The sequence below is a fragment of the Drosophila pseudoobscura genome, chromosome 4 (assembly GCF_009870125.1).
Source record: "Drosophila pseudoobscura strain MV-25-SWS-2005 chromosome 4, UCI_Dpse_MV25, whole genome shotgun sequence".
Taxonomy (NCBI): Eukaryota; Metazoa; Arthropoda; class Insecta; order Diptera; family Drosophilidae; genus Drosophila; species Drosophila pseudoobscura.
Window position 1 is genome coordinate 25,515,057 of NC_046681.1, and position 26,283 is coordinate 25,541,339.

The 26,283-nt window shown below is 45.8% G+C and overlaps 6 protein-coding genes, 1 long non-coding RNA gene and 6 other non-coding genes across 23 annotated transcripts; 4 read left to right on the top strand and 9 right to left on the bottom strand.

Moving 5' to 3' along the window:
• Positions 1 to 164: 164 nt before the first annotated feature.
• LOC4816930 (eEF1A lysine and N-terminal methyltransferase homolog) lies at positions 165 to 2,940 on the bottom strand. Its single transcript, XM_001356832.4, has 8 exons — positions 2,771 to 2,940; positions 2,586 to 2,708; positions 2,287 to 2,523; positions 2,023 to 2,230; positions 1,343 to 1,961; positions 1,090 to 1,282; positions 896 to 1,035; positions 165 to 838 (listed from the first exon to the last, which is right to left on the bottom strand). The coding sequence occupies exons 1-8, from the start codon at positions 2,860 to 2,862 to the stop codon at positions 429 to 431; spliced, it is 2,022 nt and encodes a 673-aa protein (XP_001356868.2). The 5' UTR covers positions 2,863 to 2,940; the 3' UTR covers positions 165 to 428.
• Positions 2,941 to 3,015: 75 nt separating this feature from the next.
• On the top strand, positions 3,016 to 8,165 carry brun (trafficking protein particle complex subunit brun). Its single transcript, XM_001356833.4, has 10 exons — positions 3,016 to 3,694; positions 3,753 to 4,511; positions 4,571 to 5,442; positions 5,500 to 5,743; positions 5,804 to 6,360; positions 6,424 to 6,878; positions 6,934 to 7,127; positions 7,189 to 7,380; positions 7,443 to 7,650; positions 7,708 to 8,165. Exons 1-10 carry the CDS (start codon positions 3,502 to 3,504, stop codon positions 7,967 to 7,969), a joined length of 3,936 nt encoding a protein of 1,311 aa, XP_001356869.2. The 5' UTR covers positions 3,016 to 3,501; the 3' UTR covers positions 7,970 to 8,165.
• A 438-nt stretch (positions 8,166 to 8,603) lies between these two features.
• LOC4816933 (transmembrane protein 230) lies at positions 8,604 to 11,215 on the bottom strand. 8 transcript variants are annotated; one of them, XM_033379971.1, is made up of 9 exons: positions 11,075 to 11,215; positions 10,860 to 10,923; positions 10,641 to 10,680; positions 10,413 to 10,454; positions 10,183 to 10,238; positions 9,951 to 10,008; positions 9,720 to 9,765; positions 8,963 to 9,433; positions 8,604 to 8,869 (listed from the first exon to the last, which is right to left on the bottom strand). In XM_033379971.1, the coding sequence occupies exons 8-9, from the start codon at positions 9,161 to 9,163 to the stop codon at positions 8,681 to 8,683; spliced, it is 390 nt and encodes a 129-aa protein (XP_033235862.1). In that variant the 5' UTR covers positions 9,164 to 9,433; positions 9,720 to 9,765; positions 9,951 to 10,008; positions 10,183 to 10,238; positions 10,413 to 10,454; positions 10,641 to 10,680; positions 10,860 to 10,923; positions 11,075 to 11,215; the 3' UTR covers positions 8,604 to 8,680. The 8 variants fall into 8 exon arrangements, with proteins under 8 accessions (XP_033235862.1, XP_033235861.1, XP_033235860.1 ...); XM_033379970.1 differs by having other exon boundaries at positions 8,963 to 9,535; XM_033379969.1 differs by having other exon boundaries at positions 8,963 to 9,655.
• On the bottom strand, positions 9,606 to 9,677 carry LOC117184284 (small nucleolar RNA Me28S-Cm2645). Its single transcript, XR_004469612.1, has one exon. It is a non-coding gene; the product is annotated as a small nucleolar RNA Me28S-Cm2645 (small nucleolar RNA).
• Positions 9,841 to 9,915, bottom strand: LOC6903088 (small nucleolar RNA Me28S-Cm2645). Its single transcript, XR_053113.2, has one exon. It is a non-coding gene; the product is annotated as a small nucleolar RNA Me28S-Cm2645 (small nucleolar RNA).
• On the bottom strand, positions 10,075 to 10,147 carry LOC6903089 (small nucleolar RNA Me28S-Cm2645). The gene has a single exon (XR_053114.2). It is a non-coding gene; the product is annotated as a small nucleolar RNA Me28S-Cm2645 (small nucleolar RNA).
• Positions 10,304 to 10,376, bottom strand: LOC6903090 (small nucleolar RNA Me28S-Cm2645). Its single transcript, XR_053115.2, has one exon. It is a non-coding gene; the product is annotated as a small nucleolar RNA Me28S-Cm2645 (small nucleolar RNA).
• Positions 10,531 to 10,603, bottom strand: LOC6903091 (small nucleolar RNA Me28S-Cm2645). Its single transcript, XR_053116.2, has one exon. It is a non-coding gene; the product is annotated as a small nucleolar RNA Me28S-Cm2645 (small nucleolar RNA).
• On the bottom strand, positions 10,749 to 10,822 carry LOC6903092 (small nucleolar RNA Me28S-Cm2645). The gene has a single exon (XR_053117.2). It is a non-coding gene; the product is annotated as a small nucleolar RNA Me28S-Cm2645 (small nucleolar RNA).
• Positions 11,216 to 11,907: 692 nt separating the features above from the next.
• On the bottom strand, positions 11,908 to 13,205 carry LOC4817297 (sperm-associated antigen 7). Its single transcript, XM_001356835.4, has 2 exons — positions 13,039 to 13,205; positions 11,908 to 12,959 (listed from the first exon to the last, which is right to left on the bottom strand). Exon 2 carries the CDS (start codon positions 12,914 to 12,916, stop codon positions 12,116 to 12,118), a length of 801 nt encoding a protein of 266 aa, XP_001356871.3. The 5' UTR covers positions 12,917 to 12,959; positions 13,039 to 13,205; the 3' UTR covers positions 11,908 to 12,115.
• A 157-nt stretch (positions 13,206 to 13,362) lies between these two features.
• phr6-4 ((6-4)-photolyase) lies at positions 13,363 to 15,670 on the top strand. The gene is made up of 4 exons (XM_015180780.2): positions 13,363 to 14,146; positions 14,204 to 15,272; positions 15,338 to 15,442; positions 15,504 to 15,670. The coding sequence occupies exons 1-2, from the start codon at positions 13,480 to 13,482 to the stop codon at positions 15,136 to 15,138; spliced, it is 1,602 nt and encodes a 533-aa protein (XP_015036266.2). The 5' UTR covers positions 13,363 to 13,479; the 3' UTR covers positions 15,139 to 15,272; positions 15,338 to 15,442; positions 15,504 to 15,670.
• On the top strand, positions 15,594 to 17,748 carry LOC6903093 (uncharacterized). Of its 4 annotated transcripts, none has more exons than XM_033379962.1 (2): positions 15,594 to 16,334; positions 16,599 to 17,748. In XM_033379962.1, the coding sequence occupies exons 1-2, from the start codon at positions 15,734 to 15,736 to the stop codon at positions 17,570 to 17,572; spliced, it is 1,575 nt and encodes a 524-aa protein (XP_033235853.1). In that variant the 5' UTR covers positions 15,594 to 15,733; the 3' UTR covers positions 17,573 to 17,748. The 4 variants fall into 4 exon arrangements, with proteins under 4 accessions (XP_033235853.1, XP_033235854.1, XP_033235852.1 ...); XM_033379963.1 differs by having other exon boundaries at positions 17,229 to 17,748; XM_033379961.1 differs by having other exon boundaries at positions 15,594 to 16,315; positions 16,580 to 17,748.
• Positions 17,749 to 20,074: 2,326 nt separating this feature from the next.
• LOC26534110 (uncharacterized) lies at positions 20,075 to 20,810 on the top strand. The gene is made up of 2 exons (XR_004469382.1): positions 20,075 to 20,288; positions 20,349 to 20,810. It is a non-coding gene; the product is annotated as an uncharacterized lncRNA (long non-coding RNA).
• The last annotated feature ends 5,473 nt before the right edge of the window (positions 20,811 to 26,283 follow it).

Below are 26,283 nucleotides of genomic sequence, written 5' to 3' on the forward strand. Positions count from 1 at the left end.
TTTTGTGTTGCAGACTAAACTGCAAATGACTGTAATGAAACAACAACAAATTTAAGTATAGTACTTATTATATTTTGTAATCCTTTCTGGCATCCAACGATGTGCGGGTGCGTGTGCCTTTGCTGCTAGAAACCGAAACCTAATGAAAATTGATACGAAAGAAATCGTTTAACTGAGTTAATTTAATTACCAGCTTAAGTTTATAATCTATGATATATGATGATATATTCCAAGCCTCGTTATTCTTGCTATCCTAAATCCAACGATTTAGCGTACTTTAAGTTGAAAGCGAAAACATTTTGCGATACTTTTTTGCCACACTTAGCTCTTGTTATTATTAGCAATTCTACAATACAATTAGTTAATAGTTTAGTTTTTTATTTATAACTAAAATACAATTAACATTTATTTAAAAACCGAATCATTTTCTATAGCTTCAGTTCACTGAGAAACTCGGCCACTTCGAGGGGGTCCTCGCTGGCCAGCTTGTGCTCCTTGATGGTCGTGTTTAGGCCACGGCCCGCAGTGCCCATGGCCTTCTGCCAGTGCTCCACAGTTTTGTACTTCTCATCGTTGGCACAGTAAACCACCTCGTTGATGTCCTCCTCCAGTTTGTAGCTGCAGACGGCCGGGAAAACCTTTTGCAAATTGGCAATGGCCTCCGTTTTGAGGGTCTCATCGCGACACACCAGATTGAGCATGAACAGACCCTTGGGTCCAATGATCTCCTTGATGTGCAGGAGTACATCGTGGGCTAGAAAGCCCTGTGGGGGACAACTCATGCCCAGGCTGAGATCTTTGCTGTCCACATCGAACAGGACTGCATCAAAGTGTATATCTGAAAAGGGAATATTCCTTTTAGAGAAGCGTCTTTGCCAGGGGAAATCAAAGGTACCTTCATTACGACAGCGTTCCACAAAGGCCAGACCATCGTCAATGACCACATGGAAGCGTTTGTCCTGCTTCAGCTCGAAATATTGCTCAGCCACCTCCAGCATTATGGGGTCTATCTCCACAGCCGTAATTCGCGATTGACTGGAAAGAGATTTAAATTATAAAATTTGTAGAATGTGCACTGTGTCAACCTACGGTAGAGCGGCATGAAGGAAGCTGCACAGGCCGCCGCCTCCGAGGCCAATGACTAGAACATCCTTTTGCACATCCTTCTTGGGATTCTGCAGAGTTGTGGCCAGTTGGACGCCCACGGACATGTACAAATGATGCTGGCAGGCCAAATAACCAAAGTCTATCTTCTTGCGCTCTTTTTTGCCTTTGATTTTAACTGAAATTAAATATGAAGAACATTAGAAATCTCTCAAAGAGGATAATTCTTCTGTTTTACTTGTTTTCACCAAGGCCTCCGACTGCACAACAAACTGATTGCTGAGGAATATCAGGCGACGCAACGTTTTGCCCCCGGCCTCCACTTCCTCGATGCGAAATTCGCCGGATATCTTGGAGAAGCCACTGATCAGGGTCTCCCGCTTGCCCACATCGCTGCCCAGCGACAGATAGGGAATCTGTTTAATATGACCGTGCGGAGCCAGACTGAACACGGTATCGCCCAGCTCTGCCTGGACCTCCTCGAGCGTGTTGTAGACTTGGTCGCGATGCAGCGTAACCACCGCGAGACGTTGAAAATTCGCCGATGCCTGCAGCTTCTTGCGTCCAGAGGGGGTGCCAAAGAGCCACTCAATCTCCCTGCCTTGCGGCACAATAAATGCCGCATATTTGTTCAGGCCTCTGGCTGCCGCCTGATCTAAAATGTATATGCTATAGCGAGGGGTGTTCTCCGAGGCCCGATACAGGTCCAGGGTCACCTCATCGTGACCAGCAATGCTGGAGCGGGCCAGTCCGTTGAACACCAAGGCGGCCTTTTGCACAGAACGCACGGCATTGCTTAGCTCGGAAGACTCGGTAAATCTTTGCATTTTATCGTTACCTAAACCGAATTCCAAAATCTATACAAAACGGAGGGAGTTACGGAATTATGGAATAAGGAATTATTTGGGATCTACTAACGGGCATTGGAAGACTCTTGAATTTGGTGGCAATGACCACGAAAACGGGCATCTTCATGGCATCGTCGGCGTTCTTCTCCTTGTTGGCCTGTTCCACACCCAAACAGTGGACAATGCGCAGCATGCAGTTGTGACGGGGTAGGAACTCTACCAGAAAGTTGAGAATGTGCTCCTGCAGCAAGGATACGCAAAAATAGCGACCGCCATTCCTAAAATGGAATAAACGATGGTATATCCGAATCGCTTTAAAGCCCAGCATACGAACCGCATGGTGCGTAGAATCTCCTTGAAATAGTTCTCCACCACAGCTTTAGTTTCTGGGGCATCGTCCACAAACAAGGCATCCAGTGTGCCCTTATCCAAGGCCACGGAGAAGCTCTCATCGGGAAACGTCATGGCTGTCGCATCCATTTGCAGGAACTTCATATCTGGACGCGTACGTGCATTTTGCTCCAACATCTTCTTCACAGCCACCGGGGAGATATCAATATTCGTTATATCCCTGCGGAAGAAAAGCAACTTTGGGTTATAATTTTACAGAGAGAGGTACTGAATGTTTCGTACCTGTATTCCGAGTCATACATATCCATGCTCAGCTTGGAGTTGCCGCATCCTAGCATCAGAATCTTATCTACTGGCTTGATGTATTTGTGTATATGATCGCACAGGTCCAGATATTCTCCATACCTAGGAAATAGAAAGAAAACACATGTTGCTTTTTGTTGCCAAGGAAAACACCGTCTGCCTACCATTCAAAAGCCTTTTCGCCACGCTTTTTGAAGAACTCGTTCCAATAGTCGGTTTGCGCGAACTCTTCGCGTGTTTTCGGCAGTAAATTCATTGTTAAATTATAGAATTATGCATAAACAATAAGGCGGCTTTAATATATCCATGTATCGATATATATATTTTTATCGAAGCACAGTGTATTTTTTAAAACAATATCGGTATTTTTGTGTAATTTTTAGATTTTTCATAGCAATAGTGTGACCAGACCGCTAGAAATCTCTGCAATTTGCCATTCACCCGGACTAAGCGACAATGCACTGATTGGACAACTTCTCTGTAAAATTAACATTAAAACACAACATAAATTCAATTTATACAGAAATTGAAGCTAGATTCTGCGGTGTACCACCTGCATAATCTATGCGGAGATTGAACCCCAAGCAGAAAACGTGCTAGAAAGGCAATTCTCGAGGTGAAAGCAGCAGTAACATCATCGAACAGCAAACCACCTCAAAAGGGGGAGGCGCCTTTCTGCTGCTTCTGCTTCTGCTGCTGCTGCTCCACTTGGCTCCACATATCAATGCAAAACAATGGAAATCAATTGAGGAGAGGCACATTAATAACAGGCAGCAGAGCGGTGTGTAGGGGTGTGCATGCGAATCGTATACAGGAGAACCAATGTGAAATTCCAGACCCCGGCCAACTGGCGAGGTATATTGCGAGCGAGCTAGCGAGCGCCGTGTGTGTGTAAATGCGTGCTACGGTCGGTCTTATGCTGTCTCATGGTAGCGTGGAGCCAGTTATGTCACGACCCGACTACGAACAGAATGCCCTGCACCACAGCTCCCTCCTGGTGCTGCTCCGAGGTGTGGGACCCTCGCGGGCACGCATCCTCCAGCGGGCCTTTGAGAAAGTGCGACGTGTCAACAGCATCAAAGTGAATGGTAAGTGCTTGAGGGCTCCTCCCCTTAGAAATGTATATAAATGCTTGTTCTCTTAAAGATTCCAGTGGAAACACACGCACGATTTGGGTGCGTTTCATCCATGATCATCCCGTGGAGCATAATGATTGGGGCGACTTTCAGACACATCGCCGCCTGCTGGGCCTCGTCACCATTGGCAAGTTTGACAACCAGACGGAGTTGAATGAGCTCTGCCGCCAGCACGAGTCCCTAAAGGTGCGCTATGGCAGCACTCTCTACGAATCCCGTGCCATTTTCTTTGGACCCGACGATCCCAATGTCCTGGAGACCATTGGCGAAGACAAGTCCACGGCTTCACGTCGCTTGCAGGATGATTATACGACGCCCTCCAACTTTAAATCCCAGGCGTTCTTCTATCGCGAGCAGGATTCATGTTCGGATCTGGAGTCGCGCATTGGGGACTTTGTGAGCGCTCTGTTTTGGGTGCTGGAGTCGCGGCGGCTGGAGCGTTCACGGGAGAAGGCGGACAAGGTGAGCCTGTTGCTGGCCCCCTTCGAGAAGCGTGACTTTGTGGGCCTGGACATGGAGTCGCGGAACAATCGGAAACGTTGCGTTGGGCGCGTGATGAAGAATCTGGCTGACTTGTCGCTGCAAGCGGGCCTCGTCGATGATGCACTGAGTCTCTATCATAATGCCAACGAGACGTTGAGATCTGTAGGCGATTCCCTGTGGGTGGGGGCCACCGAGGAGGGCCTGTGTGCGGCATCAGCCATGCTGTTGTATCCGCAAATGCGAGAGATTGAGACGCTGCATAGGAACTCGTCGCTGCAGGAGGCGGGTAAGTGAGAAATCAACTCCAAAAGGTCAGAAATATAATCCTTTTTATGGGTTTTGCAGGCACCTCCCCGCTGAGGCACACGCCAGAGAAATGGCGAGCCAGCGATGCCACCAAAAAGGTGACAGCACCCGACTCGACGACGACCGCTGCCGCCAATGCCAATGGGGAAGTGGCAGTTCAGCAGCAACAGAAGCTCACCTCGAACTCATCTTCCTGCTCATCGGTATCTTCCCTGGTGACGACGGGCAATAATTCCTCGGCCTCGGACACGCCAACCACTTCATCCACGACCACCTCTTCCACATCCACAATATCGGCAGCTCCGCTGAGCAACCAGCGCAACGGGGAGCTGCCCGGTAACATACTCAAGGCCGAGGAGATCACCAACTACTATCGCAAGGCGATCATCAACTACAGCAAATACCGCCATGCGGCCACCATTGAAACGGAGGCGGCGCTCAAGGCCTCGCGCATCTGCATCGAACAGAATCGTCCGTTGGACGTGGCCATGTTCCTGCAGAACATTCTGTACATCAATCTGAGCATGAGCGAGCCGGAGCGCGTCAAGCGATTCGAGATCATTACGGATCTGTATCAGCAGATCGGATACCAGCGGAAGGCGGCCTTCTTTCAGCGTCTGGCGGCATTGAAGCATGTCCAGCAGGGCAGCCAGGCGCCGGACTGGAATCAAAGCTATCGCCTGATGTTGGGCAGCTTTACAGGATATCGGCTGTGTCTGGATCCGCTGGAAGTGTTGGAGAATGCTGCCGGCTGGCCGGCACTGCAGATTGATTTGGTTCAGAGTCTCATCACGGCTGCCCGCCGACTGGGACACTCGGCCCTGGCCACGCGGCATATGACGTTCCTACTGCAGACCCAATGGGACAACATGTCACCCACAGAACAAAGCGAAATGGCTGTACAACTGCAGGTGGGTCCAATAAATATACCTATTACTTAAGGGAAATCTAATGAAATTCCGTTTTAGAATCTGAGCGCCCAGTGCGAGGGCTCGCCTGTTCCGCTGGTGCTGGAGAATGGCACTGTGATACCACCCGCCAATCTCACAGATCTGCCCTACTGCCTGGACTTCCAGGTCAAGGATTTGCCCCCCCATTTACGGCCGCAGCGGATCAAGGTGGCCAAGGCAGACAGCGGGCCGTTTCTGTTCACGCCCATACACTTTAATTCCGTGGATAGAAGGGACAAGAAGAAGGATAAGAATAAAATAGGTAAGCCAGAGCATTATAGATGTAGAATCGATCTGTCACAGTTCTCTTCCTTGGTTGCAGCTTTCTTGTGGGTTCAAAACGATCTGAGCGAGGTCTGTGTGCGCTTGCGGAATCCCCTGCCATTCGAGCTGACGGTCACCGATATGCGACTGCTGACGAATGGCGTGGTGTTCGAGTCCCTGCCCCAGACCATTGTCCTGCAGCCGCATGTGCCCACCTATGTGCCGTTGCATGGCACGCCCATCGAGACAGGGCAACTGGATCTCCAGGGTTACAGTACGCACACGCTGGGCGTCAAGTCCAACTGTCGACTAAAGCATATGCGCGGCCGTAGCTTTCCGCCCAACTATCTGGTGGAGGTGATACCAGCCCTGCCGCGGATATCCGTCAAGACCTCGCTGCCACAGACGGCCACATTTAGTAATTTGAATAGTGCGGATATTGTCGTCACCTCGGCCAGCCTCACGCTGTACAACGGAGAGTTCTCCAGCTGCACCATAACCATTACCAATGAGAGCGCCACCCTGCCGCTGGAACATCTGGAGGTGAACATTAATTCCAATGTAGAGCAAGAGCTGCAAAAGAAGATCTTTCGGATAGATGAAGAGACATTGCTGGTGAGTTTCAAGAGGGAAAGAGAGGTCCCTGATGATTGATTCTTAATTCCCTTTTGCTTGCAGGCCAAGCTGCCCGTTCCGCCGCAGGGTTCCATTGAATTTGTGGTGGAAGTGTATGCCGAGGCGGATTTCGTTTGCCCCCAGCCACCCCCGTCTTCGGTGCATTCGAGTGGTCCTGCGGCTGGTGATTATGGCTCCTCCCTGATGTCCGTCTCAGGTCATGCCAGCCTGCCCTCGAGGGTTGGCTCACCGCAGCATCGTCGGCAGGAGCCGCAAACATCCAGCTTCCGTTCGACCATGTCCGGGGGGCAGCCTTCACTGGCGGCATTGAGCCTGCAGCCAGGACCCTCCAGCCTTGGCTCGCAGTATTCGCAGCACATTGAGGCGCAGATCCGCTTGAAATACTCAGGAGGGGAGGCTCTGACGGCGGGATACTGCCGCCAGTGTGCAGTGTCCTTTAATTTAGAGCTGCTGCCCAGTGCACAGATCACCAGCTGGGATGTCCTGCCAGCCGAAATGTAAGTGGGAGGAACGATCAAAAGAGCTTTCATAATTTTCCTGTTGCCTTTTTAGAGCTTCACAGTTCTACCTGGTGCTGGATATATCCAATCTAACCGCTCAAGAGATGTCGCTCAATTACACAGACAACAAGAATATACTCATCGAGGCCAAAGAGAGCTGCCGTGTGCCCATACCAGTGGATCGTTGCTCCCTGGAGCAAGTGTGTGCGGCACGGGCAGCCGAAGTTGCGGAGAATCTAGAGAGAGGTTTGATATATTGTGCTATATCCCTTGTGTGGGATTAAAACCCAATTAAATTCCTTTGCAGAACTCTGTTTTCGAACGCAGCTGCTGTCGTTTAACGATGCTCTGAGCAAACTCTGCTCGGAGCATATAGCTGAGCGGGTGAAAATCAATTGGCTGCTGACTGGCACCGATATTGCGGGCATTGCCTCCTTGCGGGGCATAGTCTTGTCGCAGTCCATGGTGGATCTCACTGCCGTCTCGCCCTTGCAGTGGTGTAAGTTATACTGGAGTCTACATTTCTTTTTGAAATCTCTGACTTTTCTTATTTTCTTATAGCTATTAGCTTTCAGGACACGCCCGTGCAGCCGCACAGCGAACTTGTGTGTACGGTGGGGCAGCGGGCGCTGCTTAGCATTCAGTTGACCAATGATTCGCTGCAGCCGCTCAAGAACCTGGTGTTGAGCATCAAGTTCTATCAGGACTATTTAAATGGAATGGAGAATTACAATCTGGAGACACGCGTGGCCTTCTCAGGGCCGAATAGGTCAGTACCAAAACATAAATATATATCAATTTGTAATTGATTGAGTTTCCTTTTTAGAATTGCAATCCCCATTCTGGAGAAGCAGGAGCAGACGCAGCACACTTGCTCTGTGATATTCTTTACGCCTGGACGTTTTAAGGCCGGCATTGAGTGCTCCACCAATCCGCAACAACAGCAACAGCCGTCAGCACGTTCCTGTCCGAGCGCCACAAATATTGTCGGAGGTCAATTAGATATGTTCTCGTCCAGCTATGATGAGCAGCAGGCGCATGTTTGGAAGTTTATACCGCCCATAGAGGTGACCGTTGTTGAGCAGTGAGGCGGCGAAAGAGTTGGAAAGGAAACAACACTTGTTAATGTCTCTAGTTTAATTTCGTTACTACATATATGTATTTATGTGCGTGAGTCTCTTGTGTGTGTGTGTATATGTAATGGCTGCCCCCACATATAGTTTGACCCCCGCTCTGTTATACCCCTAGGCTTGTGGTAATATCAAAAGCAATTGTTCGTAAAGAGAAACAAAACTATAAACCGAGTAATAAATACGCATAAATTGTATATAATTAAGCTCAAAACATAAACAAAAAACGTATATATACCATAACTAAATGCTTGATAGAGAAAAATGGCCATAATATAAATCGTATAGTCCATATATATATATATATATATCAAGAGTTATGCAGCTTTAGGCTTGCAAAGTGGTGTATTTATATAGATAGCAAATGTTTCGCGCACGAAAAAAACCACTCAAGCATTATACATTTTGATAAAAAATTCGTATTTACAAATATTTTTATACAAAAAGCAAAAGCAAATGCAAAACTACTGCAAAAATCAATTGACGCGGGGGCAATACACATGGATTTATATAGAAAGAACTAAACATTAAGAATTGTTGCTACCCTTTTCGAAGGATCTAAGATAATTATGCCAATGAAATGTGTGAATAATTGTAGTGTAAAGTAAATGCAATAAAACTGTATTTGACAAAACGTACGACAAAAAACAAACACAAATTTGTGATCCCTTATCCCAGTCGACGAATATCGTCCATGGTGTAGCCATGACGATGCAGCAGAACGCAGTAGAGCACGTACATATAGTAGCCGCCGGGTATAATGGTCAGTGCTCCAATAATGGACAAAGCCCATACACGGTCACTACGCTCTCGATTGATATCCGCCATCCATAGATTGGTGGCAAAGCAAATAGATATCTGAGAACAAAAGAAGACAGAGTTACAGAGAAAGGGGGCTATGAGTCACCGGACAGGCCCTCAAGGAGGCCCCTGGGCGAAAATTGAACGCACTGTGCCGCCTATGAACAGGATGAGGATGATGAGTATCGTTTTCCATGGCGTGGGCTCAATCAACTCCGGTTCCATCCACTGCTCGTTCACAAATCCATCCGTTTCGGTCTGTCCATCGATCACCTTGATGTAGTCGCCAGACGGTGAGGCGGAGCCCCCAACGTTGAGACGTCGACGGGAGTCCGTTTTGGTGGGCAGCATATTTGGATTTTTGTGAACTGGTTGATCTTGATCTCCCGTGAAAATGAATGGACTGAACGATCACAATTTTAGCGGCGACGTTTACGCTGCCTTATCAGTCTTGTTGTCAACAGATGGCGCCCAGACTGCCAACCTGTTGGGAATGGCCAAACAGCTGTTCGTTGTAGCGAGTTGGCAGCACCCAAAATACAGCCCGCGTTTCGATTGAGACCAAAAAAATGAAACATTTGTTGATTTGTACGAAATATATTTGTGCATGCCCAGTAGCATCTGAAAGGGAAATTCGTAATGTCTTAATTCGAGAACATCAATCTACAGATGGTATCGAAGCTATCAATAGAATCCCAATGATCTATCACCTTTACGGCCTGTCTGTAATAAAAGCAAACATTTTTTTATAATATACTGTAATTTCAACTGTCATTTCGACTGGACAAAACAAATATTCAGAATGTTAAACCATGATAGATCAGTCATAGACATCAGATGTCCCTATCAAAGGTATCATCACCATGAGGTATCATAATTTATGTAGTATTTAAATACATGTACTTACAAATTACATGGAATCAGACTGTTCTCAGGATGCTTCCATCCACGGTCTTCTGTAAAAGAAATATGTATTTGGATAAGTACAAATTGCTCATGACAGGGAAATTGAGAGACAAAGAGTGGTACAATCAGTTCTACTATCAAAGATAAATCAGTCATAGACATCAGATGTCCCTATCATAGTTTATCATCAGAAAAAGAATGGAGTGAATTGTGTACACGAGGCAATACTTACAAGGCAGATATAATCCTTCTATTCTTAGGATGTGTCCATTGAAAATCACATTTTTCACCTGTAAAAGAAATAACTATGTGGATTAGCATTACTTATAAAAGGAATATGCCTTAAATAGATTGAGTAATCAGTTCTACTATCAAGATAAATCAGTCATAGACATCAGATGTCCCTATCAAAGCTATCATCAGGAAAAGAGTAGAGTAAATTTTAAACTAAGGGCAATACTTACAAGGCAGATTTAGCCGCTTAGTCTATGGATGTGTCCATGGAGCAGAGAACCTTTCTCTGTAAAGAAATGAATTTCGATTAGAATCTTTCATAAAAGGGATATTGAAAGATAAAGAGTGGAACAATCAGTTCTACTATCATGATAAATCAATCATAGACATCAGATGTCCCTATCAAAGGTATCATCACAAAAAGGTATCAATATTTAGTTATTAAAATGTAATTGCTTACAAAGTATATGACTGTTCTGCGGATGTGTCCAGCCAGGGTTCTCTGTAAAAAAAGAAATATATGGATAAGTGAGAATTTTCTCATGACAGGGGTACATGTGTAGAGAGAAATAATCGTGCAATCAGTTCTACTATCATGATAAATCAATCATGGACATCAGATGTCCCTATCAAAGGTATCATCAGAGAGAGAGAGTGGAGTGAATTGTGTAAATAGGGCAATACTTACAGGGAAGATACGATGTGTCCATTGAAAATCACACTTTCCTCTGTAAAAGAAATATTTATTGGGATTAGAATTTGTTTATAAAAAGCAGCATGGACTAAAAGGATTGAGTAATCAGTTCTACTATCAAGATAAATCAGTCATGGACATCAGATGTCCCTATCATAGTTTATCATCACATCAAAACGTGATGTGGTGCAGTCCTTAAAAATGTTCACTTACAAAAGGAATCGCAGGTACTGCTGCAGTATTTCCTTCAGTCGTTGGATTGTAATGGCTGACACATCTGCAAACCAGAATTAATGTTTGATTAGTTGTGGTTAAACAGAATTGTCCGCATGGCGCAGTAATTTTTGTATTCCCAACTAACATCATGGACGTCAGATGTTCATTCTAAAGGTGTCTTCAAGGAATGCTCTTCTTTACATACAACTTACCTTTTCTTTCTTTCACCAAGGTTTTAAATCATGCTTAAAATGAAACATTTCATTTTTGAAATTCATATCTTTTTTCGCCGAGTTCCGACACGTGGTGTGCAGTGTGACCGCTCGATAACAATACATTGAATAAACTTAGCCCACTTAACCCCCCGCTTTTTAAACAGGTTATCAACTTGAATTTAACTTCGTATAATAAAGTTATGTACATTTTTGTTGTATATCCATCCTTTCTCTTTACTTAAAAAAATTATGACCTTGATATCCTTCACCTTCACCTGCGCTAAAATTTTACAAAATTCATAATTTTCGTGGAGTATATTTTAATATCCAGTGGTCTACAATGGGTTAAGTGTTCTCTCTCCATAATCGGAAATCATATTCCTCGATTCTGTTATTCGATTTAAAAGGAGTGTTAGGACCCTTTCCTACACATCCTGGACCGTGTTTCAGTCACTATAGTTGAAACACAACCATACAATCAAATCAATGCCAATATCGATTTAAAAACATCGAGTCCGTTGTTGGGAATAGAAGTTTGGAAATTGGAAAAGCTATACTTGGAATATTATAAGGTTATTCTTCAGACCCGCTTAGATATTTGATCTATTTTCAGAACCATACCGATTTCGAAGGAATGTTTCCAACATTATGCATTTCTATATGCTCCACGGAGTCCGAGAGGATTTACAGAAGAGAGAGATAGAGCCTCTTAAAATATTGGCAATCAATGAACAATGCAATGATACGAATAGATCTCAAAAACGAAATCAGTTCCTTGAAAATTGATACTTTTTGAAGCCTTAGCGGTCGCTACACAGATTTCATAGATCTACAGTTAAAAATGTTGCTTTTATTATATAAATAGATAATGCGAATTGGACACTCTGCACTTGATATACAACGTTAAAAACATTCAGTTATTGCATCCTAATCAGCCAACAAATTACATTGCTTATTACTTATTATTACATGGCAGTCGATGAGACATTGCATGTGACTAATCAAAACCAACAGAACTAAAACGTAATCGTATTGCTTTCATTGATGATCAACAGCAGGAGGGTCCTCCGTCGTTGACTGGCTGACTTCTAAGGCCTCTTCTTCTAGTTGCTGCTGCTGTTGCTGCTCCTGTTGCTGTTGCTGGAGTTTTAGGCGTTTCTTGGCCTGTATGTCGGCAAGAGTTTGTTCGATGGAGCGCATGTCCTTCTTGTTCTTACTGGGCACAAAGCCATAGCTTTGGTTTGTTTCTGTTTTGCCTGCCGCCTGCAGGCCCGCCGATTCCCCTATCAGATGGGCATACTTTGCTTTGTAATTGGTCGTGGGCTTCACCTCGCCCGCTGTATTATCTGGGTCTGTGGAGCAGCCCGCCTCTGCTGCTGCTGCTGCTGTGGAAGCCCTTTTGTTGCTTTGCTCTTGAGCCAGGCGCTCTTTTCTTTGTTCTGCGTATTCTTTGGCTATCTCCTTGTTCCAGCCATCGCCATTGCGACGCGCCGTCACCTCATCCTCGCCGGGGGCATGCTCCTTCTTGTACACCACCGAATGGCGATCGACATCCTCCTGGCCGAAGCTCATAGCTATAAAGCCACCGTTCTCCGCAATTTCGTGAATGACCGATCGGTGCACTTTATCCAGAGGCTGGAACTCGATGCACACCCGATCGTCCTTGGCAAAACGGGCCATTCGCTCGTCCACATACTTGCGGAATCTCGACAGCTCCTCCTTTTGTTTATTTTGCATGCGCTCCATCAGCTCCCGCTGCTTCTTGATAAGCGTCTTTTGCTGCTCACTTGCCGATGGAGGGGCATCCATGGCGTTCAGTATGGAGTCGAGGAGATCCATTTTGCCCCTATTTGTGTTGTGTGTTCTTCGAGGGGGCTACTGCCTGACGCCGCAAACAAAAACAGGGAAATTTGTGTTGATTGAGCATGCTCTCCTCGTCTGAATATTACTCCACTCCTTACCACTCTCCGGCGACTATTAAGAGCTTATCAAACTGTTCGATTATAGCTAGTTTAGTTGTTTTATTTGTGTAAAAATATTTACAAAATTGTATTGGCAACCGGTGCTTGTGCACCAAATAATTTACGGAGCTGCCAACACGTTGGGTATTATGAAATTTTGTATTTTTATTAAACAACAGCTGATTACAGAATATAATTATTTCAAGAGTTCTTACAACCGACTTTCAATTAATAGTGTCCTCATGCCTGTGTTAAATATGAATTTATTTTATTTTTAATGACAGTTTAAATGCGATTTATGCACTTGTTAGGATTTTTTAGTGTAAATAACTAAAATTGGGTTAGGTTGGCAGCTCTCTCACAGCTGGCGCGGGCCGTGTGTTTGAATTTGCAGAATAAATCCAAATAAATACGCTTATAGAGCATTGGCGACGTGCTGACATGGATGCGACGCATGCCACACTTGTCCACTGGTTCCGCAAAGGTCTCCGCGTCCACGATAATCCCGCCTTGACGCAAATATTTTCGGCGGCCAACGCTGCGCCTGAGAAATTCCATGTGCGACCCATTTTCATACTGGATCCTGGTATTCTCGATTGGATGCAGGTGGGCGCCAACCGCTGGCGGTTCCTTCAACAGACTCTCCACGACCTGGACCAACAGCTGAGGAAGCTCAACTCACGTTTGTTTGTCGTGCGGGGCAAGCCCGTGGATGTTTTCCCCCGTGTCTTTAAAAGCTGGCGAGTTGAACTGCTGACCTTTGAGACAGACATAGAGCCCTACGCCCTACAACGCGATGCAGCTGTCCAGAAATTGGCCAAAGCCGAGGGCATCAAGGTGGACACTCACTGCTCCCATACGATCTACAATCCAGAGCTGGTCATTGCCAAGAATATAGGCAAGGCTCCGATAACATATCAAAAGTTTTTGAGTGTGGTGGACCAGCTAAAGGTTCCCAAGGTTCTGGAGCTACCGGAGAAATTGGCAAAGAAAGCTCTGCCACCCAAGGATGAAGTGGAGCAGCAGGACGACAATGCCTACGATTGTCCTACTTTAGAGCAGTTGGTGAAGAGGCCAGAGGATCTGGGACCCAATAAATTTCCTGGCGGTAAGAAATCAATTATAATTTAAGAAGAGTAACGCAATTTTGATAAACATTATCCAGGTGAAACCGAGGGTCTAAGGCGCATGAAAGAATCGCTGAGGGATGAGCTTTGGGTGGCTCGCTTCGAGAAGCCGAACACGGCTCCCAACTCTTTGGAGCCCAGCACCACAGTGCTCAGTCCGTATCTAAAGTTCGGGTGCCTCAGTGCGCGGCTCTTCCATCAGCAGTTGAAGGCGATTCTCAAGAGGCAGTCCAAGCACTCTCAGCCGCCCGTCTCCCTCATCGGACAGCTCCTGTGGCGTGAGTTCTACTACACGGTGGCTGCCGCCGAGCCCAACTTCGACCGAATGCTCGGGAATGTGTACTGCCTGCAAATACCCTGGCAGGAGCAGGCCGACCATCTGGAGGCCTGGACCCATGGACGCACGGGCTACCCGTTCATCGATGCCATTATGCGGCAGTTGCGACAGGAGGGCTGGATACACCACTTGGCCCGACACGCAGTGGCCTGCTTCCTGACGCGCGGCGATCTCTGGATCAGTTGGGAGGAGGGGCAGCGTGTGTTCGAGCAGCTGCTGTTGGATCAGGACTGGGCCCTCAATGCCGGCAACTGGATGTGGCTCTCGGCATCGGCCTTCTTTCACCAATACTTCCGGGTCTACAGCCCGGTTGCATTTGGCAAGAAAACCGATCCCCAGGGCCACTACATACGCAAGTATGTGCCAGAGCTGGCCAAGTATCCGAATGGCTGCATCTACGAGCCCTGGAAAGCCACGCTGGCCGACCAGCGGGAATACGGCTGCGTTCTGGGCGTTGACTATCCGCATCGCATCGTAAAGCACGAGCTGGTGCACAAGGAGAACATCAAGCGGATGAGTGCTGCCTACAAAGTGAATCGGGAAGCGCGCACTGGCAAGGAGGAAGACTCGCCTGAGGCCCCAGGCAAGCGGAAGGTGGCAAAGACCATAGGAAATGCCGCCAAACGCAAACGATGATGACCATCTATCAACTGTTATGCTACCCCAAATAGGGGTACATGTTTTGTATTATTCTAAAAGGAATCTTTAATGTGATTGCAGAATCTCTGTGAATGGAATTGAACTATGACTAGAAATTGTATATATTGAAGGTGCATATGAATGAATTCATTTAAATATTCATTTATTCAGCTAAGTTTTATTAATTTATGTACAGTGGATGCTTGGGAAATCGACAAAAGCATCCCGAATGGTCAGCCATCACCATGTTCCAGCCCAAGGGAATGTCCGTTGGACACAGTCTGATCTGTTAAGTAACGATGTAAACGAATACTTTTTCAAAGATTGCTTTGGTTTTGTGACTTGCATTTTGTTGGTTTCAGATTGTTGTAAATTTTCAAAACAACTAGGCCTTGAAATCGACTTTCCGCACGATTTTTGTGGGAACTGGTTTGTAGGTTCCACAGAATCTCAGTCTAAACCTAATTTTCGGCAAGTCAAGACCCATTCCGATTCCAATTTTTGTTTGTAAAAAAACGAGTAAATTTTATATCTATTTTTTTTTTTTGTGTCCCTGTGAAGTTGGAAACGGTCGAAAATAGTTACGCTTGAAATGATTCGTAAATTTCCCGATTTGAGGTGCAAGATGCTCATTAACCGGGCCGTCGTGAACCGCTTGAACTCGCAATGTGGCATGGCCACTGGCCTGATGTGCCGCAAGAAGCCGCAGGTGCTGTCAGACGGTGTCGTCGTCGCTTCCATCAAAATGCAGAATCTTGGCAAGGTTCGTCTGGATTCCCGACGCAGCTTCGTGACGTCGCAGATGCTGCTTGAGAAGGAGCACCCTTTTGTCCCAAAAAAGCCGGAGACCAAGGGACAGTCATCGCCTGAGGCCACTGCTGATGCCGAGGGGACACAGGCTCCCACAGCTAGCGATGGTGATGGTCCTTCTGATTCTACCACCAAATTCTCCATGGCCCGCTTGGCCAATAGCCTCCTGAGCCGCAACCAGTCGGGCCAAGCTCTCAACATTCACGATCTTGGCACGGCTAACATGGAGTTCCGACGTAGCTTCATGACGTCGCAGATGCTGCTTGAGAAGGAGCACCCTTTTGTCCCAAAAAAGCCGGTGACCTCTGAGGACGCCAAGGGACAGTCATCGCCTGAGGCCACTGCTGATGCCGAGGGGACACAGGCTCCCACAGCTAGCGATGGTGAAGGTCCTTCTGATTCTACCACCAAATTCTCCATGGCCCGCTTGGCCAATAGCCTCCTGAGCCGCAACCAGTCGGGCCACGCTCTCAACATTCACGATCTTGGCACGGCTAACATGGAGTTCCGACGTAGCTTCGTGACGTCGCAGATGCTGCTTGAGAAGGAGCACCCTTTTGTCCCAAAAAAGCCGGAGACCAAGGGACAGTCATCGCCTGAGGCCACTGCTGATACCGAGGGGACACAGGCTCCCACAGCTAGCGATGGTGATGGTCCTTCTGATTCGACCACCAAATTCAGCTCTGTGTTGGATGTGGAGGCCAATCTATTGAAATTGCGGAACAAGATACTCGTGCACCGTGCCACCATGTCCCGATTGGCCACTAGCCTCCTGAGCCGCAAGCAGTCGGACCAAGCTGACCTGCAGCTCCGTCGCAGTTTTCTAACATCGCAGACGCTGCTTGAGAAGGAGCACCCTTTTGTCCCAAAAAAGCCGGAGACCACTGAGGACGTCAAGGGACAGTCATCGCCTGAGGCCACTGCTGATACCGAGGGGACACAGGCTCCCACAGCTAGCGATGGTGATGGTCCTTCTGATTCGACCACCAAATTCAGCTCTGTGTTGGATGTGGAGGCCAATCTATTGAAATTGCGGAACAAGATACTCGTGCACCGTGCCACCATGTCCCGAATGGCCACTAGCCTCCTGAGCCGCAAGCAGTCGGACCAAGCTGACCTGCAGCTCCGTCGCAGCTTTCTGACATCGCAGACGCTGCTCGAGAAGGAGCACCCCTTTGTCCCAAAAAATCCGGTGACCACGGAGGACGCCAAGGGACAGTCATCGCCTGAGGCCACTGCTGATGCCGAGGGGACACAGGCTCCCACAGCTAGCGATGATGACGGTCCTTCTGATTCAACTGTCAACAGCAGCTCTGTGGTGGATTTGGACGGCAATCCAATTCATCCCATTGAGATCGATGGTTGGAATCAGGACGGTGAGAGCGATCCCACTGTCCAGAACAGCACTCACGTCGACATTGGCGACGACGACGAATACAATGCCGAGATGGCACTCAAGGTACCGAAGACCCGTGAAGCCGAGTTCTCGTACAAGGGGATAACCGTAAAGCTGCCAGAGTCCGCTTCCCAGGACATGGGCACCTATCGCTTCCGCCGCGATACCGAGGATCTGGAGACCCTCGCCGATGACATGCGCATCATCAAATTTGACAAAAAGTAGGGATTCATAGATTCCCTGCTACACGAATTCTTGGATCCAACCGCTTGATCCACACACCTACACTTGTTCAATACTTAGCCTACAATATTTCTCCCTTAACAAAGTCACGCATCAAACAATGCAATTGCCGGCCGGCACAATCCCTACAATAATAAAGAATCAGTTAATCAGCGTAATTTGAGGGCATTTTACTATCAAAACTTCTTTAGATATACAAAGATATACATATTTGATACATATGTATGTATGTATATCTAATTTAGAAGCATGTACTAACAGTGGAATTATCTACCATGTTCGGGCCAGCAGTTATCATCCCAATATGCTTATAAGATAATGTCGGGTTCTCATTAGAATTTGGATCTATTTCCATTGCAAAACAGCGAGATGCTCTGCGAGGCAACTGTGGCCAATAATATACATACATACATATGTACATATGTATACAACTACATATGCAATAATATTACTCTTAGAGCATTGCAGAACCATTCTTCAAATACAATCATTTTCTGCGACGCAATTGTCAGGTCGCTCTTTCTCTTTCTGGCCCACGCACATTGTCGGAGAGGAACAAGCTCAACGCGCGCTCTCTTCATCTTGTCGCTTTTGATCCTCTCTGAGCGTGTCGTCTCTCTGCCTAAGCGCTCTCTCACTGACACCTACACCGCAATGGGACAGCCGGGGACGTGAATGAGCATGCAAAGCAGTCGGTCAGCCAGTGAACAAACGGTAAATTGAAGAGAAGGCAACGGAAGATAATGCGAACAATCGTGTAGTGAATGCTTGGACTGCAAAACAAAATACACTGAGAATAATGCTAGGATTTGTAGAAGAACGATGATCCACCAGAACAATGTAAACGCTGACATTCGGTTGCTGAAAGGCGCTCTGCGTCTGCCGCTTCGCGATTAAAGGCCGGCAGCTGCATTCCAATCATTCCTGGAGGAGACTTCACCATACCCTTCAGCCACCTGACGACGCCCACCGGCTAGAATGGGCTTACAATCGTCTATATTCAGGTCAGTCATTCAATATTCAGTCAATCATTCAGGGTACAGGGTATGCATTCAGGTCAGCAGCTGCTGGCCACCAAGAATCTGGATCTGTATACCAACAAAAGGTGTACATACAGGGCCCCCTGCTTCAGACAACGGTAGGAAGAGGCGGAGGAGATGAAGAAGATGCAAGATACCAACCCCAGCGGAAGAATACTTCCATTAATTAATTAATAGATAGACCCTAAAGCAATCCCTATTTACCCATAATGTAGGCGGATACATGGCGCCACGAGAGCTTCACCGCTTCGTGTCTGCTGAGGTTTGTAGATTTTCCTGTAGATTATCAAATATGCAAATATATTGGCAAATAGAAATGTATTATTGTTCAAGGGAAAGCCACAAGGAAAATCACAAAGGAGTTCCCACAATTTGTTCAAAACGTGCTCTTCCTTCCTTTTGCACGCCAATGCCAATGCAGACACTTATTAATGAAATCGGATACGATTCCACGTGTACAGGACCAAATGCAAAACTGCAAAATTGTTTGTCGCTTGGACCCGATGATTATCTGCCCGACTGTGACACGGACATGGACATGGCCACGGGCGGACTGACAGCTGGCGCCTGCCTGGTCATGTTTAAATGAAAACCGAACTAGAGTCCAATTTCTGCACTGCCCCTGCGGCTGGACGAGTGTCTGCCCGCTCCACGGGACACGCACCACGGTGCACGGCCCACTCGGCGCACTTTATACATGTATATCACAAAAGATCGTTTTGTGGTCACATTGGCAACCGGAGCTGGAGCTGGAGCCGGGGTCGGGGCCAAACACTTCACATAAATTGCATTAAAACGCGTAGGATGGTGCTCCACTGTCCTCGCTGCGTGGGTTTGGGGCAGCGCCAAACAAACTAACAATGGAAGAGCGGACACAAGGACACACGGACACAAGGACACACGGACATACGGACATAAACATGCTGCAAAATGTTTGCCGGCTCTAAAACCAAAATTGAATTTGCGGTTGCACGCCCCAGGGCGTGGTGGTGTGGATTGTGGGCCCGCGTGCAGGTGGGGCAATGCAAATAACTGTAAATGAAGCTAAAATGCGGTCAGAAAATGGCAAGGCAATAAAAATAATGGGCAAGTGCTTACTGGAGCCTGCAGCCAACAGTGCGTATGTACATATATTGGCGGGGAGGGGGGAACCAGAAACAAAAGTCGGTCAGATTGATAATGAACAGCGAACGGGGGAGAATTACCTACAACAACTACCTTTTCCCACACAGAACACAAATTGATATGATAGGATTATGCATTCGATGGTTGTACACATCATTTCGAGGCAATATGCCCAATCCTTTGACGTGAATATGAATTCCGACAGGGGATGTCAGAGTGGGCTACTATGATCCCAAACCAAATTTAAAATCTAAACGAAAACAAATGAAATTCGGGGGAGAATAGAATGCTTTTCAAAGTGACATTTTGTTGAGATTTATTTGGAAATAAATATTTATTTAGTTGAGCCTGGATAGGCCTCGGCTCTAGGTCGGATCTTTCGACTAGAGGTGCTCCTGAAATATATTCATGAAGGGAAAGACGATCCACCAACAAGCAGTCGGTGCGGGTCCATCCTTTGTACTGGGAACCTTATGGCTATTAAGTATCTTTGGGTTGCAGAACAGCAACATTAATTTGTCGGGCTTGTACAGGTATGTACGGGTATTCAATAGGTAGGTCAAATGCAATCAAACCCGTGTTTCCTTCTGTAGCAGATGGCGGTGTGTTTGCCAAGCACTACATTTTCCTAGACCAAGACTCGGCCTTAATGACGATGATGATGAATTGATGAGGCTTCTGCCAGCATATAGGCGACACTTTAGGCGCCGCGGGACCACGGCCGCAGGCGTTTGTTGACTCCATGTGGCTTGTCTTCTAAGGAACCTGGAATCTTCGCCTCGTCGCAGCCCGAAACCTCTTGCGAAGCCAGGATAGCTGTCAGGCACTCTCTGTCATAGGTCGCCCGAACATCAGCAGCAAAGGGCATTTTGTTCAAGATGCAGGACTCGCAACCTTTTCTCGCATTCCCCCTCGTCGAAGGTCGAAGTGGCAGCCTCCAGGTCCCTCTAGGAACTCAACGCCTTTGTTTTTTTGTATGAAACATCCTTTTGCTGGACGGAATGGCCATTTTAAAGTTTGCCAGATCCTTTGATACATCCTCCGGTCCTGCAAGATGGCAGTCGAGACGGCACAGGTGCCACTATTTTCAAGGATTCCTTTATCACTGGAAATGATGGCAGTAATGTCGTCTAGGCTGCTATCTCACAGAGTCGAAGGACACGAAGGAGTTGTCCGAGGACCTGGCCAACTTTAAATGATCGGAGTAGTGATCGTTTATTGTATCTATCCGGATAGAGATTACCTATTGAATACCCCAAGGCAGTGCCTATCGTCTTGTTGAATTTCATCAAAATTTGCAAGATATATTTGTATCAATAAAATTGTATATTTTTTAGAGAATACGAGGTATTCCTCGTACCGTATGTTATTATCCGCAAAACCTAAAGACCTATAGGTGCAAATACCTTCTTAGATGCTGTTCCCATTCCCTTTTTGTGTTCCGGATACCTTTGGATGGCACTTCCTAAGATGGAAATCGAAATCCTCGCACACTCCGATAGAGTGTGTCTATATCCGGGAGAATGAGCAATGTACGAGGGGGGGGGGAGAGGAGGAAGAGAGCCAGAAGCATAGACAGACAGATACAAGGAGTATACATATCAAAGTCATCAACAGCAATATCCTACGCCGCACAGGACAGGACAGCGAACATGGACAGGGAAACACGGATACGGACACGGACACGGACACGGACATGGCTCTCGGCGGCAGTTTGCGCCTGGAAATGATGTGGTTAGCTGTGGCTCCTGCGGTGTGCTGTACTGATGCTTCAGTTGTTATTACAGTTGTAGTTGTTGCTCTGTGGTGTTCCCGATGACGACTGACTGACTGTCCGTCCGTCCGACTGGGGGGAAAACTTTTTTCGGTCCCGGGCGAATGAACGGTAACTGAAAACGCTTGAAACGCTGCCCGCCAGGAGTAGGTCAGCCAACAGACTAAGGGCCTCCGGGCTTAAATGAAACGTAGTTGGAAAAACTCAAGGCCTTTTTTCCCACACAGAAATCAGAGATTAACATCACGCAGCCTATAGGATATTCTGTTTTTGGTTTGTGGTATTTCGAAACAGTATTTAAGGAGTCATTTCTAAAGCTATCCACACCGAAGCATTGTATATAAAAATGTGGCTCTTACAATAGGATTCTTAAAGGAAAGTGAAGAGTGAAAGCCAAGAGTGAAAGTTTGGTGTGAGGCTTTCAAATGGACTATGAATGAAGGCAATACCATGTTTTATGCTCAAATTATATACTTATTTTTGAATTGCAAACGAAAAATCAATAGGATGCAATCACAGAAATCAGCATCAGACCCCTCCCCGCTTCTGTGGGTGGATGAGGCCCATCAACATCATCATTATCATTATCATCATGGGTTGGCCGGAATTTCCGTTGGGCAGGAGTTGGCCAAGGGCCATTACAGTCCGGTCCAGGGCCCATTCCGGGTCCGTGTCCGGGAAGCTGACCAACTTTTAATACCCGCAGCGGGCATGTTGCGCATGTGTAATCCCATTAAAATCCAATAAGTTAAATTATTTCCATTATTATTATGTGAACGCACTCTGTCGCCGTCCGTCCATCAGTTCATCCTGTCCGGACCGGACCGAACCGGACTGGATTGCTGTCCATGTGGGCGTTTATCTCTCAACGGGTTCGGCACTGCTGTGGCTTTTGTTGTCCCACCTCCGCCTCCGCCTCCGACTGCAGTTCAATGTCCGGCCCAGTATTGGCGGCACTTTTGACCAATATCTGCAACACTTGAAGCCCCGTCCGAGTGTGGTTACGCCCATCAGTTGGCACTGTCCTCGCCTCCATTGTTGGCCATTAAATTGCATTACGTTCGTGCAATCATTATGATTGCCGTTTGCCAGTTGCCGTTTCCCCCTTGTTGTTCTCACCCATTGTTCCCTGTAATTTGGGTATATTTTTTAATTACTTGGAAGCTTCCTGTGCGTTGGCTGATGGGTGTTGAAGCTGCACATGGCGGTCAAAAGAGAGGGGAAGAGAGCGGTAGAGTGTTACTCAGTATTTTCCTTTAATGAGCGTGCATGTCATAGTAGATCTCTTGAAAGGTCCGAGAATTTTAAGGAAGTTAAAGAGTTTAAAGAGGAGCATTTCCATCGTACTTTCAAGGGGAAAAATGGACCTAAATCAGTTCCTGTACGTGTGTTTAAATCTTAACTAAAGTCTTCATAGATTTCAGGCTTTGATATCTTATAAATTCAGACCAAATAAAAGTTAAACTGTCAGATGGAACATATTCAACGATTCCTGAAGACTTCTCTATATATTGAAGGGAAATACTGCTATTTTTTGTCTAGTATTTATTAAAAACATACATCTATAAACAAAAGAGATATGATATTCCCATCTATTATTTATTTTACTCGCATTCAATTAAAAACCAACAAATTTCATTACGTCAATTTCGCTTCCAATTAACTTGAAACGCACGTTGCCCAAAAATAAATTCAATTATATTGTAAAAAGATGAGCAAAAGTTCTTAAATTGTGGGGGAAAAAACTACGGATATACGAGTGTATCATGCATACAAAAAAATACACAAAGAGACAGTGCTATGTGAACGAGAGAGAGAGAGAGAGAGAGAGACCTAATGGCAATGACAATGCGCCGCAATTACGGAAAAATAGTTGGAAAACTGTGCGAACGGCAACGGAAAAAACAGGAACATAACCAACCGAGAATAACGGTAAAACTATAGTAAATATTTTTCACAACACAACAAAAAATAGAAAAAGAAAAAGAAAGAAAGCAGAGGAAAAGCATAAAGGCACAAATCTAAATGTATGTGTGTCTGGCATCGTTAATATTTTCCCTGCCAACTGTCAACGAAAAAAACCCAAAAAAATTCCACAACAACACCAACAAGAAGAGAAAAAACTTCAACAACAAGATAGAAGGCCAGGTGGATGATCCAAAGCTTTGGATACCCTGGCAGATGTATCTTTCTTTGAAAAGATACAGCCAGAAAAAGGGGCATTAAAACTAAGCCACTATCGACGCGTAATCCCCTCTTTATGGGCTCCACACGAAACAACCTTCAACAACACGCATACGCCGTGTGTGCCAGGCACTGGGAAACTGGCTCCCGGGGAGTGGGGACAGGAAGTGGCCTGGGGCAATGGGAGCAACAGCCATTTTTTGGTTCATGAACATGCGGCAAAAATTAGTAGCGAAGCGAGCAAAACACAAAACACACGACAGGCAGCGGAAATTGTGCGAATGCTGAATGGGGGAAAAATCGACGCCAGAAAAAATACACAAGAAATGGGTAATACTCGTATGGTAGGAAAGAGCACCCCGGGGGGAATCGACTAATAAGTATCTGTTATAGGAGAATTAAATAATAATATAAAACACTTTAACTGGTTGTAAAATATTTCCCAGTTTTTGTGTGCACCTCTGATGGCACATCTGTGTTTTTTTTCCGCCATCAGTTACAACCGGATATACCCCTTCGACCCAGTCGATAAGGAACACAGACAGCCAAAGCAGCCGCAGATACAACAAATACAACAACAAGGGCGATACCAGCAGCAGCAGCAAATATTGAAAAACAACAACTGCCCAAAACTTGTCTACCAAAATTGCCCAACAACAACAATGGCCAAAAGCAACAACAAGAAAGCAAAGTTAAACAGCAACGTGGGGCAGGGCTTTCGATACCCTAACAGGTCCAATGGCTACCCATGTTTTACGAATTGGAGACGATATGGATTCGATCCAAGCCAAAATCCCCAAGGAAAATCTGCCCAAACCCTGAAGCCAAAGAAGCTCTCCATAACGAGTATCTTTTGCCAATACCTATGCCCGATAGTATCGGTTATACCTTCATTTCTGCGTGACATATATCTGTGTAAAATCGCAATACCCTATCGGGCTGTGCACCAGAATAAAGTGGAGCACAGGCGCAGTCAAAAATGGCCAAATGTTTTGTATGTTTTACAAGAAAATGACTTGGTTGTTGTTATTCCTGTTGTTCCAGTTGCTAATGTTGTTGCTGCTGTAGTTGTTGCTGTTGCGGTTGCAGTTGCCGCTGTGGGGCCACAGGATTGCATAAACATTGGCAGGATCCACTTTTGCACACAACAACAGCAAAATAGCTGCCAGACAGCATTTCAATTTCTGGCCAACTTTAATGATGTGGCAAGCAAAACTTTAAATAATTTTCCCCAAGCCAGCAGCAAATAAAGGAAAGGAGACTTCAAAGGACTGAGATACTTTTTATTACACTACAAAATTTACGAGTGCTATAGGAATTAGTTGGTTTGAATGTGGATTAATTAGAGGTATGGAAATAGGATTATGAAATGGATTTAGGGGGGTTCTTTCTTTTCAAACCTCTACTGTCTAAAAGAGCATAAAAGAAGATTATATGGCCTATTTAAACGTCAACTAACTCGGAAAGAAAACAACAGATTTTTGAATATGTGTTACTTTTATTTAATTTGGTCTTTTAGAAATTATTCAGACTAATTTTTAAACCCAATACCAACCAAGTGGCCGCCTAATGGGACAAAATAAAATCTGCCCTTTTTGGTGCATTTTCCAGCACTTTTTCGATCCTCTCGGGCGAATATACATACGAGTATGTACATAATTCTCACATATAATCCCAATTCTTCTTTTCTACCTACGCATATTATGTATTATATATGTACTCCGAATTCCTTTCCTGTACTCAAGCCAAAAGGCTCAAAGAAATCAATGCAAATCGTTAAGGAAAGAACTCATTCCCTGCTTTCTTCCCTTATTTTGTTATTTGCAATTTTTGGCAGCCGCAAGAAAATGTTCGACCTTTACCGCCTGATTATGAGTCCAAGTTTTCCGTTTGGCTTATTGCTAAAGTTTCTCTGGCTCTGGCGGCCCCGCTGGCTGGGGTTTTGCATTGGTTTTGGTTTTGCGTTGGCTTTGGTTTCTGGCCTTTTGATTTTATTATTTTTCCATTTGCAGCAGATTGGCTTAGGCCCAGTTCAGAGGACCCGGGAGAGTGCTCTCCGCACTCCACGCCCTGGATCCGCCCTCCTGCTTAACTGCAATCCCCGTGGGCAATTCGGTTGCCATTTGTGTTGTCCCTTTTACCTTTTCCTGCTCTTTTTTTTCTGTTTCAGGATACACCAAAAATATACGAGTATTTGATGGAAAAGTTATTTGAGAAGCGAAACATTTTTTGCATTTTTAAAACATTTAAAGAAAAAAATTAAAGGAATTTCTATACAAAAAAATTCAGATATTCAGATGAATAAAATTAGTTAGGCGGAACGTTTTTTCTTAGTCTGTAATAAGAGAATAAATTTCTGTAAATAATCAAAGAGATATTTAATAGTTTTTCATGGAATTATGAATTGTTCTGAATAATTTACGCGCATATCAAATTTCTCACAAAACAAAACCATTTAGAAACGGAAAATTCTTTCGAAAGGGATACAAAAAACCGCACGGCAAATCCTCGAATATAATCCATTATTTTTACAGATGCTCGCCATTTTTGATGGCCAAAAACTCTGGCAT

What these genes read in the sequence shown, in the direction of transcription:
- LOC4816930 (XM_001356832.4), bottom strand. Translation starts at nt 2,862, where the DNA reads ATGAATTTACTGCCGAAAACACGCGAAGAGTTCGCGCAAACCGACTAT. An exon ending in GAGATTCTACGCACCATGCG is followed by an intron (nt 2,231 to 2,286) that starts GTTCGTATGCTG and finishes ATTCCATTTTAG; the next exon opens with GAATGGCGGTCGCTATTTTT. An exon ending in TTCCTTCATGCCGCTCTACC is followed by an intron (nt 1,036 to 1,089) that starts GTAGGTTGACAC and finishes ATCTCTTTCCAG; the next exon opens with TCAATCGCGAATTACGGCTG.
- brun (XM_001356833.4), top strand. Translation starts at nt 3,502, where the DNA reads ATGCGTGCTACGGTCGGTCTTATGCTGTCTCATGGTAGCGTGGAGCCA. An exon ending in TAGATGAAGAGACATTGCTG is followed by an intron (nt 6,361 to 6,423) that starts GTGAGTTTCAAG and finishes TTTTGCTTGCAG; the next exon opens with GCCAAGCTGCCCGTTCCGCC. An exon ending in TGCGGAGAATCTAGAGAGAG is followed by an intron (nt 7,128 to 7,188) that starts GTTTGATATATT and finishes ATTCCTTTGCAG; the next exon opens with AACTCTGTTTTCGAACGCAG.
- LOC4816933 (XM_033379971.1), bottom strand. Translation starts at nt 9,163, where the DNA reads ATGCTGCCCACCAAAACGGACTCCCGTCGACGTCTCAACGTTGGGGGC. An exon ending in TCCTGTTCATAGGCGGCACA is followed by an intron (nt 8,870 to 8,962) that starts GTGCGTTCAATT and finishes TTTTGTTCTCAG; the next exon opens with ATATCTATTTGCTTTGCCAC.
- LOC4817297 (XM_001356835.4), bottom strand. Translation starts at nt 12,916, where the DNA reads ATGGATCTCCTCGACTCCATACTGAACGCCATGGATGCCCCTCCATCG.
- phr6-4 (XM_015180780.2), top strand. Translation starts at nt 13,480, where the DNA reads ATGGATGCGACGCATGCCACACTTGTCCACTGGTTCCGCAAAGGTCTC. An exon ending in ACCCAATAAATTTCCTGGCG is followed by an intron (nt 14,147 to 14,203) that starts GTAAGAAATCAA and finishes AACATTATCCAG; the next exon opens with GTGAAACCGAGGGTCTAAGG.
- LOC6903093 (XM_033379962.1), top strand. Translation starts at nt 15,734, where the DNA reads ATGATTCGTAAATTTCCCGATTTGAGGTGCAAGATGCTCATTAACCGG. An exon ending in GGCTCCCACAGCTAGCGATG is followed by an intron (nt 16,335 to 16,598) that starts GTGAAGGTCCTT and finishes CAGCTAGCGATG; the next exon opens with GTGATGGTCCTTCTGATTCG.